The sequence below is a fragment of the Bidens hawaiensis genome, unplaced genomic scaffold (assembly GCF_021521415.1).
Source record: "Bidens hawaiensis isolate Kalapana, Puna unplaced genomic scaffold, B.hawaiensis_p1.1 tig00037214_1, whole genome shotgun sequence".
Taxonomy (NCBI): Eukaryota; Viridiplantae; Streptophyta; class Magnoliopsida; order Asterales; family Asteraceae; genus Bidens; species Bidens hawaiensis.
The window spans coordinates 1-15,454 of NW_027496489.1; the positions used below are offsets into that span (position 1 = coordinate 1).

The 15,454-nt window shown below is 37.1% G+C and overlaps 1 protein-coding gene across 1 annotated transcript; it reads right to left on the minus strand.

Moving 5' to 3' along the window:
• Window positions 1-9,404: 9,404 nt before the first annotated feature.
• Window positions 9,405-10,387, minus strand: LOC143589084 (NDR1/HIN1-like protein 13). The gene has a single exon (XM_077069941.1). It carries the CDS (start codon window positions 10,268-10,270, stop codon window positions 9,566-9,568), a length of 705 nt encoding a protein of 234 aa, XP_076926056.1. The 5' UTR covers window positions 10,271-10,387; the 3' UTR covers window positions 9,405-9,565.
• Between the last annotated feature and the right edge of the window lie 5,067 nt (window positions 10,388-15,454).

Genomic DNA, 15,454 nt, shown 5'->3' on the forward strand with positions numbered 1-15,454 from the left:
AAACAAAACCAGCTAACACGATTACAGACACTAGATACTGAACTACTGACATCATGTACCATCAAAAATAAGGATAGGTGAATATATATACCGAATGAACGATATATATAAGTGTGTTGTAAAAATAATATATATATATATATCAATTTATGATTTATATATATATATATGTATAATAAATAAAAATGTATATTTAAGGAATGAAATTTGTTAAATTTCAGATTTAAAAAGAAAAGTTGATAAAGAAACGATAAAATGTCTCAACAAAGTAACAACATTGAGAATGCACGAAAAGAAGCTGAAATATAAAAACAAAAGGGGAAAGACCCCGTGAATAAACAAGATGATCCAATTCCCGAAAAATATATGAGTGAAACAAAAGATGATAAAGGATGCTGTTAGGGAAGAATCTATGGCTAGATCTCAATCAAAACACTCGAAACATTCTCAATCTGTTAATCTTTCCCATAAATCCGTAAAGTCTCGTCCGAAACCGTCTCATGTAGAGAAAGTGTTTATGAGTCCAATGCTGATGGCGGGGTTAGGCAAGAATTCAAGAAGTTGAAAATAAGGGGTTTTTCGTTTAAAGACTTTAAGTACTTTGGACCCAAAGAATTTCATGGTGATAAAGGAGCCATTTCGACCGTGAGGTGGCTAGAAGAAATGGAGTCGATAGTGATTATAAGCAAATGTTCTGATCAAGAAAAGATTCAAAACTCAGCTCAAATGTTAAAAGGTGAAGCGCTAGAATGGTGGAACACGTTGATCATGAGCAAGGGACAACAAACGTTATATAATCTCACGTGGGAAGAATTCAAGGAGATGCTGATGGCGAAGTTTTTCCCAATGCAAGAGACAGATCAAATTCAAACCAAATTCTTGAACCACAAAGTCATAGGAACAAATCTTCGCGAGTACAACAAAAAATTTCATGAGTACTGCCGACTCGTTCCCCAGCTGGTTAACCCTGAGTCCAGCAAAGTCACACGTTACATATGAGAATTGCCGCGGGAAATCCGTGACATGGTGAGGTCACACTTGCCACAAACCGCCAACTCCGCGATGGAATTGGCCGGTTATTTGATGGGTGGAATGATCCGCAACAAGGAGGAAGACAAAAAGGTCGTGTCATCTAACGACCAAAGAAGGACTGGAGGAAGCGCCCGATTCAAGGGCAAAGGCATAAAACAAAACCAAACTAGATTCAATTCTAGTGCCACGCCATGCAAAACATGTAAAAGATATCACAGGGGTCGATGCAACTATGCCCCGTCTACAAAGGTTTGTGAATCATGCAATCGACCTGGCTACGCAACGGCCGACTGTTGGAAGAAAAAGATGACCTGCTACAACTGCAAGGAGATGAGGCATCTAAGTTTTGAGTGACGAAGAACAAACCCGCGACTGGTGGTGCGGGTGGAAGTGGGCAAAACAAGAAAGTAAACGCAAGAGTCTTCGTACTCGACATGAAACAAGATGCTAACATGCCAGAAACCATCACGGTACGTTCTAGTCGACGACACCTATGCTAGAGTTTTGTTTGATTCGGGTGCCAATTTAAGTTTTATATATTATAAATTTTGTAGTCTGTTAAACGAACCTTTAACAAAATTAAATAAAACTCTAAGTGTCGAGACTGCTAGTGGCGAAATCGTTAAAATCTCCGAAGCCCTTGAAAACGGAAAAATTCTCTTAGCTGGTTATATTCTGCCAATTAAACTCTTACCAATGACTCTTGCTGGTTTTGATATTGTACTTGGTATGGATTGGTTATCCGATAACCATGCTCGTATCATTTGCAATAGCAAAACCGTCGAACTTCAAGCCCCCGATAAACGAACCATTCGAATTGAAAGGGACAAAGATGCTGGCCAAGTTAGCATAATTTCCATGATTAGGGCTAACAAATGTTTGAATCAAGGATGCTTAGCATTCATGGCCTATGTCATTGAAGAATCCAAACCAAAGAAGATAAAAGACGTACCTGTAGTCTCCGACTTTTCTGATGTCTTTCCTGACGAACTGCCTGGAATCCCTCCCGATCGTGAAGTAGAATTTAGGATCGATATTATTCCCGGTACCACTCCGATCGCAAAAGCACCATATCGTCTTGCTCCGACCGAAATGAAAGAATTGAAGAAACAACTCGACGAGCTTCTCGATTAAGGCTTCATTCGACCGAGTTCATCCCCATGGGGAGCGCCAATTCTATTCGTCAAGAAGAAGGATGGATCTATGCGTATGTGTATCGATTATCGTGCGTTGAACAAAGTCACAGTCAAGAATCGTTATCCACTCCCTCGAATCGATGATCTTTTTGACCAACTTCAAGGTGCTAGTTTCTTTTCGAAAATCGACCTTCGTTCTGGTTATCAATAACTCAAAGTTCAATATGAAGATATCCCGAAAACTGCTTTCCGAACAAGGGATGGCCATTATGAGTTCACCGTTATGCCATTCGGACTTACTAATGCATCAGCCGCGTTCATAGACATGATGAATTGAATCTGCAAACCTTACTTGGATAAATTTGTTATCGTATTCATCGACGACATACTTATTTATTCTAAGTCTAAGGCTGATCATGAAGTCCACCTTCGAACCTTACTTGAATTACTTAGAACCGAGAAATTGTACGCCAAGTTCTCAAAATGCGAGTTCTGGTTGCACGAATTGCAATTTCTTGGGCATGTCATAAATGTGAATGGTATTCAAGTCGACCCCGCAAAAATCGAAGCCATCTCGAAGTGGGAGATTCCAAAGTCGACAACCGAGATTCGAAGTTTCTTAGGTTTGGCCGGCTATTATCGAAGGTTCATTGAAAGTTTCTCTCGTATAGCCGTTCCTCTAACTTCTCTAACTCGTAAAAACATCAAGTATGAGTGGGGAACAAAACAACAAGAGGCATTTGACATACTCAAACAAAAACTCACCCAAGCACCTATACTGGCTTTGCCAGAAGGTATTGAGGATTTTGTTGTCTTTAGTGACGCGTCCCATTCCGGCTTGGGATGTGTACTAATGCAACGCAAGAAAGTGATCGCCTATGCCTCTCGTCAACTCAAAGTGCACGAAAAGAACTACATAACTCACGATCTAGAGTTAGGCGCCATAATATTTGCACTTAAGATATGGAGGCACTATCTCTATGGAGTAAGATTTACCGTGTACACTGATCATAAAAGCTTAAAGCATATCTCGATCAAAAAGAGCTTAACATGCGCCAACGACGATGGATGTAAACTCTCAACGACTACGACTGCGAGATTGTTTACCATGAAGGCAAAGCTAACGTCGCGGCTGATGCTTTAAGTCGCAAGGAACATGAGAAACCAAAAATATTCCGAGCATTGTGTCTAGAACTTCAAATCGATCTTCTCGAACAAATCAAATCTGCTCAAACTCGAGCGAACAATGAAAATAAGATCTCCGACGAAAAACGCAACGGCACCATTTACTTACTAGTTAAAGGTGACGATGGTATCCTTAGACTCGGGAATATAATTTGGGTATCGACTATTGGAGACTTGCGTGAGAAAATTATGAATGAAGCTCATAAATACAAGTATATGATGCACCCCGGTAGTGACAAAATGTATCAAAACCTTAAACTAAACTACTGGTGGAATGGGATGAAAAAGGACATCGCTTCGGATGTGGCGAAATGTTTAACTTGTTTGAAGGTCAAGGCTGAACACCAAAAGCCTTCGGGATTGCTTCAGCAACCCGAACTTCCCGTATGGAAGTGGGAGTTAATCACTGTGGATTTCATTACTAAACTCCCAAAGACGACTCGACAACACAATGCAATTTGGGTTATCGTGGATCGGTTGAAAAATTCCGCGCATTTCATACCCATCAATGAATCATACTCAATGGATAGATTAGCGCGTATTTATGTGAACAACATTGTTGCTTTGCATGGAGTACCGATGTCTATAATCTCTGCTCGAGACAGTCGTTTCACGTCTCACTTCTGGAAAAGCTTCCAACAAGCGTTAGGCACAAAGCTCAACCTTAGCACCGCCTATCATCCACAAATTGATGGGCAGAGCGAAAGGACAATCCAAACGTTGGAAAACATGCTCCGCGGTGATCGACTTAGGTGGAAGTTGGGATGACCACTTACCCCTAATGGAATTCTCGTACAACAATAGCTATCACACAAGTATTCAAGCCGCACCATTCGAGGCGTTATATGGTCGTAAATGTAAAACGCTAGTGTGTTGGTCTGAAACCGGAGACAATCAATTATCTGGACCCGAGATAGTCCAAGAAACCACGGACAAGATTCTTCAAATCCGAGAACGACTTAAGACGGCACGTGATCGCCAAAAGAGTTACGCCGATGTCCGTCGTAAGCCGTTGGAATTTAATGTTGGTGACAAAGTTCTTTTGAAAGTCTCGCCTTGGAGAGGCGTTGTTTGCTTCGGTAAGAAAGGAAAGCTAAGTCCTTGATTCGTTGGACCCTTCGAGGTACTCGAATGAATTGGTACTGTTGCATACCGTTTGCGACTGCCTGAGGAAATGCAAGGGATACACGATGCATTCCACATTTCAAATCTGCGAAAACGTTTAGCCGACGAATCTCTATCGATGCCTTTAAAAGATGTTGAAATAAATGAAAATTTAAAATTTGTTGAGAAACCAATTCAAATAGAAGATTCGAAAACAAAGAAAGTGAAAAGACGAACATTAAAAATTGTGAAAGTTAAATGGGACTCACGAAGAGGACCCGAGTATACATGGGAACTTGAATCGAAAATGAGAAAGAAAAACCCCCACTTGTTCTTGTAAAACAATCTCGAGGACGAGATTTATTTCAAGGTGGGGAGGATGTAACATCGTGAAAATTTCGAGTTCAAAATGACAACTTTCCAAAATCAAAGGACCTAAAATGTCAAAATTCCAAACCTTAGGGTTTAAATTGAAAATTCTGATTTTCTGTCCCTTCGCGATACGCGACGGGACAAAGGACAAGCCAATCGCGTATCGCGAAGAGCTTGGTCAAACCTTCTAGAAGTGGGTCAATGGCGATACATGATCGTCATTGAAGTTACGTCATCGCGTATCGCGATGACGTTGCCTGACACCTCTGGCACAAGTTCTGCCACGTGTCCACACGTGGCACACCGTCTGTCACGTGTCCCGGCACGTGGCCACACGTGGCACGTTGTCCGCCACGTGTCCACACGTGGCACACCCAAACGTGGCACACCGTCTGCCACGTGGGGCCACGTGGCAGACCTATATGGTGACTAGCTAAGGGCTACTTCGCGATACGCGAAGGGTGCCCAGGAGGCCATCGCATATCGCGAAGGGATTCCAGATTTTGTCTATAAATAGCAAGTCCGGGATTCTCATTTCCACATCCCAAACTCAGCCATCTACTCTCTATCTAACATCTCTCTAAGATTCAACATTCATATACTCGACCCACCTCGATAAGCGTGCCCCGATTTCATCGTTTTCCATGCCAGCATTTCCTAGAAGTTCGTGCCACCTTCCACCGACGTATCCACCAATAAGAAGTTTGTTACCTTCTGACGCCATGGTGATTAGTCTCGAAAGGCGTGCCGACGTGTGGTGAAGTTTTGGTGTTCATCGTTTGGCATGCTAAAAGAAAGGTGACGAAAAGAAAAATCGATCGAGGAGAAAAAGAAGGTGAAGCGGCATTGGAGTGCTGCTCAAGTAATTAGGGTTTCCTTAAGCCAACAAAGGTAGGCGTAACACCAATGAAAATAATAATAAAAGGCTTAAACCTTAAAGTCGAGGTTATACTCGATATCTCGATAAAAGAAAAGAAAAAAAAAGAAAAGAAAGAAAATATAACAAAGAAAGAATAAAAGATAGAATTATAAATATGTATATATATATTTGTGTAAGTATATATGTATATAAATTCTTTGTTATAAATATTATTAAAGAATAACTAATTATTCTTAAATAATAAAGAAAAGAATACGTTTCTTAGAGAAGAAGAAACGTCGGGTTTTATAAATAAACTAAAGGTTTATAAACTACTTTTAAAACTAAAGGTTTTAAAGTATAAGAGATTTTGAACTAAAGGTTCACTGAGGTAAAAATTATAAAATAAGACTAAAGGTCTTAAGCCGGATTGTATATCCGACTAACAAATGGTTATACTCGTACTATAGGTGCGAGATAGCAAGGGAAAGACCCTCGGACGGTGTTTGAAACCGATCCCAAAGTGAAAAGGTGAATACGCCCCAAACCTTTACAAACTGTTTTTCAAACGAGTCAAACGTGTTATATGAAAATGATTTACAAGGGACTATGTGTTCCTAAAACCGTTATAAATAAGAGTATAAACCTAGCCCTTAGGCTATAGTATACGTTTGTCTGGATCCTTACATATGTGGTAGTACGTGGTAGGCACACCGCACCGCACCACACCTGGTCGTAGGACGCTGTCCGCAGGAAGCACGGCCATGTGTATACATACGAGTACTTAACTAAGTCGAACGCTGCGGTGTTTGCTGAGGTATTTAGTGTAGAGACTCGAATTTATAAACGTGTTGTTTTAACTTTGTTTTTCCTAAGCCAAGATGGGCCGAGGCAGGTGTAGTATCGAGGGGTAATAAAGTAAAAGAAAATATTTTTAGCGTCAACGTATTCACTAGCATTCGTTGCTGACGTATTTTATTTACATTTTGCAGGTGATCAAAGTTAGTGCTTGATGAACGAAGAAGCTCAAGATATCCGATGGCTCGGATCTTTTTGTATAAACTTTAATTATTAAAAGTCGTGGTTAGTAAATAACAAGTAATACTTTTTGTTATAACCTAAACGGGTATTTTATAATCCCGTCTTTTGTTAAGTAAATATTATAAATTAAATCCACAAGTTTTTAAAGACTTCCGCTTAAACACTTAACTCTGATTTATTTACAATTGTGGTACCAACTGTTGGTCATACTCCTAGGCCTTAGATGGCGGTGTGACATTAAGCCTTTTAATATTTTGTTATTATTTTATTCGGGCATTATGCCTACCTTTGCTCGGATTAAAAACCCAAAATACTCGAGCAGCATCTCAACAACGTTTCACCTTCTTTATCTTCTTTTTGCTCAAACTTCTTTCTCGTCACCTTTCCTTGGCACGCGAATCTATGAGCACCAATACTTCAACACTCGTCGGCACGCTTAATCACCATGATGTCCGGAAGTACAAACGCCTTCTTGGTTGGTACGTCGGTGGAAAGTGGTACGATCAACGAGGAAATGGGCACGAAAATCGAGGTAACGATCGAGAATTGGCACGAACTTCGAGGTGGATCGAGGGTATGAATGTAGGACTTTAGAGAGATGTTTCAGAGTGAGAGAGATAAGTTGAATTGGTGTGCAAAAGTGAGATCTAGACCTTGCTATTTATAGACAAAACTAGGCAAGGCATCGCGATACGCGATGGCCTTAAGCTGGCCCGTCGCGTATCGCGACATAGCTTTGCGCAGTCACCATATAGGTTTGCCACGTGGCAGACGGTGTGCCACGTGTCGACACGTGGCGGCCACGTGGCACGCCACGTGCTTTGTTGTCAGACAACCCATCGCGATACACGATGGGTCTCTTCTTCTGATCCATCGCGTATCGCGTTGGGTCAGGGAAACATATTTTTCATTTTTAACCCTAAGGTTTGGAATTTGACAATTTTGGTCTCTTGACTTAGGAAACTTAACATTTTGAACCCGAAACTTTCACAATGTTACATCCTCCCCACTTTTTTTTTAACCTTGGGTTTGGTAAGACCCAAGACCCGCTTATTTTTTTTACTATAAAATTGTTTCTGAATTATAAATAATATTTAAAAAAATCATATAATAATTTTAGTATATCCTATTTTATAGGATTTTCACATCAATAATTTGGTGAGAGTAATTTTTAATTTATTGAGATGTTATAACCCGTTTAAGAAATATCTAGGTTTGTAAGACCTATACTCGTGAATTCGGGTCAAATGCATTAGAAGCCTCCATTTAAAAATATTTTTTTAAAAAATCATATAATAATTTTTATTATATCCTATTTTATAGGATTTTCACATCAATAATTTGGTGAGAGTAATTTTTTAATTTAATGAGATGTTATAACCCGTTTAAGAAATATTTGGGTTTGATGAGACCCATACCCATGAATTCGGGTCAAATGCATGAGAAACCTCCATTTAAAATCAAGCAAATCTGATGAGTCCAAAAAAAGAGGGAGCGACCACATCGTGACGCGTAAGATTTTTATGTTTTCGTTTATATATAATCCCCCCGTATTACGGGGATTGTTTTATGCTATTTGTTTTTAATATTTATTTATTATTTGAATTTTTATTTTTTTAATTATATGAAAGTTAATAATATACTTATGGTTTGATAATTAATTGTTTCACAAATAAATGAGAATTTATATCCCGGTTTAAAAGCTATATGGGTTTGATGAGACCCAAGACCTGTTTATTTTTAACTATAAAATTGGTTTATTAATTATAAATCATATATATTTTGTTAAATAAATTATATATTAATTTTTAGTATAACCCTAATTTATAGGATTTTTATATCAAATATTTGGTGAGATTAGTTTTTAATTTAATGAGATGTTATAACTCGTTTAAGAAATATTTGGGTTTGATGAGACCCATACCCGTGAATTCGGGTCAAGTGCATGAGAAGTCTCAATTTAAAAATCAAACAAATCTGGTGACTCCAAAAAAAGGGGGAGCGACCATATCGCGACACGTATGTTTTTTATATTTTCGTTTATATATATTATGGATAGATAGATTACTTTTTACCACATTCATTTCCTACACTGTAAAATGTTTATAAATTGATATAATAAATAAAAAGGTAGATATGATTTCATTAAGGATATAATTATTTTGTCCTAGTCTGTTTTAACTTAGAGCTATTCTAGCTTTACGACTTGACATAGTTTCAATCTATTAGCTCAAGTTGTTACCCATATTTAGCCACTCTTGACGGTAAAATATGAATCTCCGCCATTGTTTTGAATATATAAATAAATAATTAGCTCATTTGTAAATATCGTAATTAAACACTAAAATTGACGATTATTACTATTTTTGTTGAACGGTAACTCGCACGCTACGAAATCTCTATCCTAAATAACATAATTTTTTGTACAACCATGAGACCCTAAATTATTAGTAGTTAAATAACATTGATCCAGTTTAAACAGCTTTCAGTCTTTAAATAAATCTAGGGGTGGAGCATTTACGGGGAGTAGCCCGCATCCCATTACGGATCAATAGGGCAATTCCTTGCACATCATTAAGGGAGCCATTGAAAGATGACTAAACGCCATTGTTATTTTGTGTTATCGCAGTCACTCTACTTGCTCTTCTTGCCCGCTCCTCCGCTTGTCACGAATCGCCAAAGTCTTCATACTTCTCAATTTTTTCAATTAGATCCGAAAAATATTTAACAACAAATGTGTAACTAAGATCAAATTTCACTAAAAATATACTAAAAAACAATTAAAAGTCGTATTAATCAGATTTCTCATCTAAACACCAAAGCTAAATCCTAAAATCTAAACCGTCCATTTCCAAATCTTGATTCGTAAATCCACCTTGCACTTCGAATTTTTAGCCATGGCCGCTCCCGATTCCCCACTCGTATCAACCGCCTTAACTCCATTACAAACAACCCTAACATGAGCTTGCTTACTCTCATACCTTCCAATCTTCACCTTCACCTTGGCATTCATCTCAACCTTCACATGCAAACTCCTCTTCTCCTTCATATCCAACTTCAAATCCACATTCTCCCCTCTAACAACCGTCTTCAACGTCGCTGTACTCTGCTTCCCACACACAAACGCCGGAATCAAACCGTCACCAACGTCTACCTCATTCGAATATATCAACACTGATACTGAATCGTAGTAAAATGTCATCTTGTTACTCGGGTTACGAGCGACTACAGTCAAGTTGAATCTGGTGGTGAGGTTGGTTTGAGAGATTTGGAGGTTGGAGACGGAGAATGAAGGAGGGTGTGGCCGGTATAGGAGATATATAATGGCGGTGGCGATGGCGGAGATGATGAGTAAGAGCATGATGATAAAAATGATCCAGAGGCAGCAGTAGAAGTAGCAGTAGCAGCTACGGCGGTGGCGGTGGGGATGCGGACGGTAGACCGGACGAGCGGCATTGTAGATTTGAGGTTTGGCGGTGGTGGTGGCGACGGTGGGGTTGACGGTTGTTGGCTTGGCAGCAGGAAAGATTTTATCTGCCATGGTGTTGATACTGTGTTCTACTAGGAAGCTCTATTTATTTTGTTCATTATTTTGTACAAGTAATATTATAATATCTAAAATCTTCTTAATCGAGTTATCACTATTTAATTTAGCTAGGTGTTTAGAATAATATATGATAAAAAGTTAGATGCTATTTTTGACATATGAATAAAGTCTGGCTATACAGAAAAACCAATAACAATAGATTGATATACAGGAGAATGTTAACGTACACATGTAATTAACATACTAAACGTGAAAGAATCAAGTATAGTAATTATATATATACAAGTAGAGTGATTATGTAATTACATCATAAAATTATTATCACATAGTAAATACATAACTACTCCACTTGATTCTCATGTTTAGCACGTTAATTTTATTTGTATTTGATTCAAACCCTTGATATATAAGTGATATTAATCAATAATCATATTTAAAATAAAGTATAATTGATTATCAGAGATCTTAATTTAAACTTAATATCGATGTTAGAAGTTTATATTATTTAAAAATTGGGTTTGCTTTACTTTATATCGAATTCAACTGAATATCATTATACAATTTGTTTACAATCATTACACCAATTAAACTATTTTAGTGAGGAGGATTTTGGATGCTAAATATTAAACAAACTGTGAGTCTTTGACATTAATATCTCTATGAACATAAATTGGCAAGGAGGGTCGACGGATGCACCTTATAGTTTCACACATGTTTATAACAAAGCTTGCCTAATGCCTAGCTGATTGGAACTAAACTAATAGCTTAATTGATACTCGGGTTTTACAATTTTATAAGCTTTCAAACATATGTTAAACTTATGGCTTAACAACATGAACATAAAACTCAAGCTTGAGTAAAATCTCTTTATATTTAGCTGTGTTTGTTATACTACTCAAACTCACATAGTCACATAGTACACAATCAACCATGTGATCATATCCAATTAAACAATAAAAATATAGATCACTAGAAATATCATAATATAGATCACTAGATAAGTAGATATGTCATATTTGCTCTTAATATCGATTTAAATATTTTAATATTTAGTTCTAGTGGCAAAGAGGATCTTACAGTTACCAACACTTTATTAAAATTGAAAATCTTTGATCTTTTTATTGGCTAAAAGAGTTGACTTCCATAAATGCTACAGGTGCTCCAGACATTATAAATTACAGCCCTTCTACTTTATGATAATTTACAGAAGTGGCTCATTGTATAAAGTTGATAGAAAGAAAACTTAACCCTACAAACTGCCCTCTAATGACGGTAAACATGGCTTAAAAGTTAGGGGTGTTTGGGATTCCTTATTTTACCTGATTATATTTTTTATTAAGTTAATAAGTTATAACATTGTAACTTATGAAACTTTTCATCTTATAATATAAGCAATCTCAAACACCTTATTACTTTTCAAAAAGTTAATAAGTTATAAGTTGGTGAAAATAAGCAATCCCAAATACCCCCTTAAAACGAATAGGTTGTCTTTCCATGGGTGTCCAAATTTAGCGCCAAGTGCTTATAGAAATATGTAATACTCCCCAACTTATTTTTATTACACTGTATCTTAAATATATATAAACGAAACCTTCATATTTTCCTTCAAGCCACCAGATTGCTTTATTTCTAAATGGTAGTTTTTCATGCATTTGACCCGAATTCACGGGTATGTGTCTCACCAAACTCAGATAACTATTAAACGGGTTATAACATCATTATATTAAAAATTAATCTTATCAAATATTTGATATGAAAACTCAATAATGTAGGGATATACTAAAAATTAATATAAGATTTTTTTTACAAATATTATTTATAATTATCAAACAATTTTATAGTAAAAAAAATAAGCGGGTCATGAGTCTCATCAAACCCAGGTAACTTTTAAAGTTTAAACATGTTATAACATATCATTTATTTGTAAAACCCTTTCATCATCAAACCCTAAGTATATTATTAATTCTTTTACAATAAATAAAATTAAAATACAAAGAAATATAAAATATTAGAAACATAAATGTAAAACAAACCCCGTAATCAAACCCTAATTTAACTTCTCAATATGGATTTAGTTACATTAGAGATTCTTTTTTCTTTTAAGTTAACTTAAATGAAAAGTTTCACAAAATAATATCTAAATTATAACAAATGAACATATACGAACAAGTATAAAAATTAAGTATATAATTCATTCAACGTTTCATTAAAAATTGAATACAACCCACCACAAATTAATCAATATAGGTTCAAGTATATTATTAACTTCTTACAATAAATAAACTAAAATGAAAAAAAATAAATTGACAATATTAGAAACGAAAATCTTAAACAATCCCCGTAATACGGAGGATAAAAACTAGTAATATGTATAAACGAAATCTTTAAAAGCTCTCTAGTTGCACCATACTTTTTCTCAAGTCATTATATTGCTTTATTTGTAAATGAAGGTTTCTCATGAATTTGACCCAAATTCAAGGGTATGGGTCACACCAAACTCAAATAGTCTTAAACGGGTTATAACATCTCATTAAATTAAAAATTAATCTCACAAAATATTTGATATGAAAATTCCTATAAAATAGGGATATACTAAAACTTTATATATCTTATTTAAAAAAATATATTATTTATACTTTTTAGCTCAAAATTTTCAAATCTACATATTTCTTTAGCTTTCTTTCCAATTTTACAGCCATTTTAATAAAAGAAAATCACATCTCCCTTTAATCAAGACTAATATGTTATTTCTAATATTACTTACATTAATATATAAAATTATAAGTCCTGAATCTAGATCACTACAATTATGATATCAACACAACAAGTATTGTTGCGGAATACCAACACTTGGTAATTCAAGAACACGAGAAAAACCAAGAGAGTAACACGGGATTGCTTCAAAACACACGTATATTAAGATACTTCAGGTGCTTAAGCACTTACAATACTTGCACGTCTAGCAACTAGTAGACGGCCAAAACCAATACCAAAACAGTGAAAATGAACAACCTTTACCCTATACCTTGCATGAACTATATATAGGGAAGCCAAACAACTAAGCCCATATGAACCAAAAGACCACCGAGAATTCTAAAGAGTTCTCGGCTGACATAGTAAACCCGTAGCCCAACCCAATACATGTAGACCAAGTACAAACCATACAAACTAGGCCCAACAATCTCCCCCTTGGTTTGTAGCTTTGTCTTTAATCATGCTCCGTGTAGTCTATATCAGTATCCTTCAATCCTCCTGCCCAGAACTTGCATCTGATGATAGAGGCTACCATACCAGTGAATTCTTTAGCAACCGTTTCAAAAATCGAATAAGCAATTATCTGGAAAGTACTGAGGGTCTTGATGTCATTTTCTCCCAACTTTAATAAATCTCTCGGATCAACAAACCTGTACTTACCTTTTCCTTTCGCCAGCTTAATAACAACTGTGGTAGTGACACTATCATACATCCAAAATCTCATGTTGTCCAATGTGCCATCTGGAATCGCTTCAGGAACTGGAATGTGAGTAGCCTTGTTCGTAGCTGGCCACATGAAGTTGACCATTGTTTTTCCAGTCCTCGGATCCTTGACTCCCTTTGCTTTCTTTAGAAAGGATTCTGCAGTTGTCATGTTTGGGAAACCTCTATCGACTTGACTTCTTAGAAAGTTCCAGAAGTCTATACCACGTTTATCATTCGTCGGGTTGGTGAAAGGAGAGTTTATCAAGTCATTAAGATCCACCTTCGTCCAAGACCCAAAATCTTTCATCTTCTTATAATACTCAGTGGCCCCAGACTTCCTTTTAACCCACCATATGTTCTTATCGGCATCGAAACCCCATGACACAACTCCCGATCGATCGTCATATTTGTCTGAGAAGCTTTTAGGGAAAGTGACAATGAATCTATCTGGATGATCTGATGATTGAACATTTTGATTTGAGTTCTTCATTACCAGCAATCTTTTCTGAACTCTATCAGACTTTTCTTTGGAGATTGGTGGTGCGTCCATATATTGTTTCAATGTCTCAGACTCATCAATGTTCTCTACAGGGCGAGTAGTAGAGTTGCCACCTTGATTAACGTTGAGCACTTTAGAGGCCACATCATCACTTCCTTTAAACTCATCTCTAAACTTCTGAAACAGCTTTTGTTGGAGGTCAAGATACAAAGCCGTTAATTATCCCATGTTGGACTGTAGTTCTTTGATCTTGGTATCTTTATCAGAGTTACCTGCTTCCAGCTCTTGAACACGAACATCTTTAACAACTGAATCTTGTTCGAGTTCAAAAACTCGACGTTGGAGAGCTTGCACGTCAACCGGAGCATCTTCTTCTAACACAATACCCTTGTCCTTGTTCTACATAAATTTTTCTTGCATGACAAGAATCTCAGCAATCTTTTCAGGAACATTTGAACTTGATTGACCTTGATTTTCTGGGCCTGATGAGCTGGAGGGAGCGGCATTAAATGGCATGTTGGCCTCATCAGTGTGTGGAATATTTGTCTCAAAGTCAAACTCACTAACAAAATCACTAGACAGCAGATCTTGAAATGATGGCTCAGCAGCAGATGTATCTTGTTCAGCTTGTGTTTCTGGAGCATGTGACTCAGGTTGAGCAATTTGTTGTTGTGGGCTATTTGTTGCATCTGTGGTTGGTGTAGTGGTTGTTTCATGTTCACTTACCAGCACGCCAGGCCTCAGATCTTTCTTTCTTCGTTTGCGTGGACCGAGGTCTGCGGCTGGATCTTCAGCTATATTTTCTTCAATGTTTTCAGCAGCTGTCTGAGGAAGCTTCAGAGTAGTTGACTGAAGTTGTTCTTTAAGTCTTTCAAAATCCTCTAACTGTTGGGCACTTGGAGCCATCTCCAAGTTACGATGTTCTATTTCCTCGCTTTCATCGTCAGAAATTTCAAATGACGCAACACGTGGCTGAATCGGAGCCATATGCTCATCAGCAACCTGAGCTATAACTGGATCAACTTCTGTTTCCGCAAATCGTCCAAATTTTACCAGAGCATTAAGGCCCTGATATACAATCTTGGATCCTTTTCTGTTCTGTTTCATCAACCCAAAGGTATTGGGTCGCATTGACTTCATATCCAAAGTATCAACAGACTTGACAAGATCGGTGTAGTGAGAATCGAATATCATCTGCAGGAATCTGGGATACATAAGGA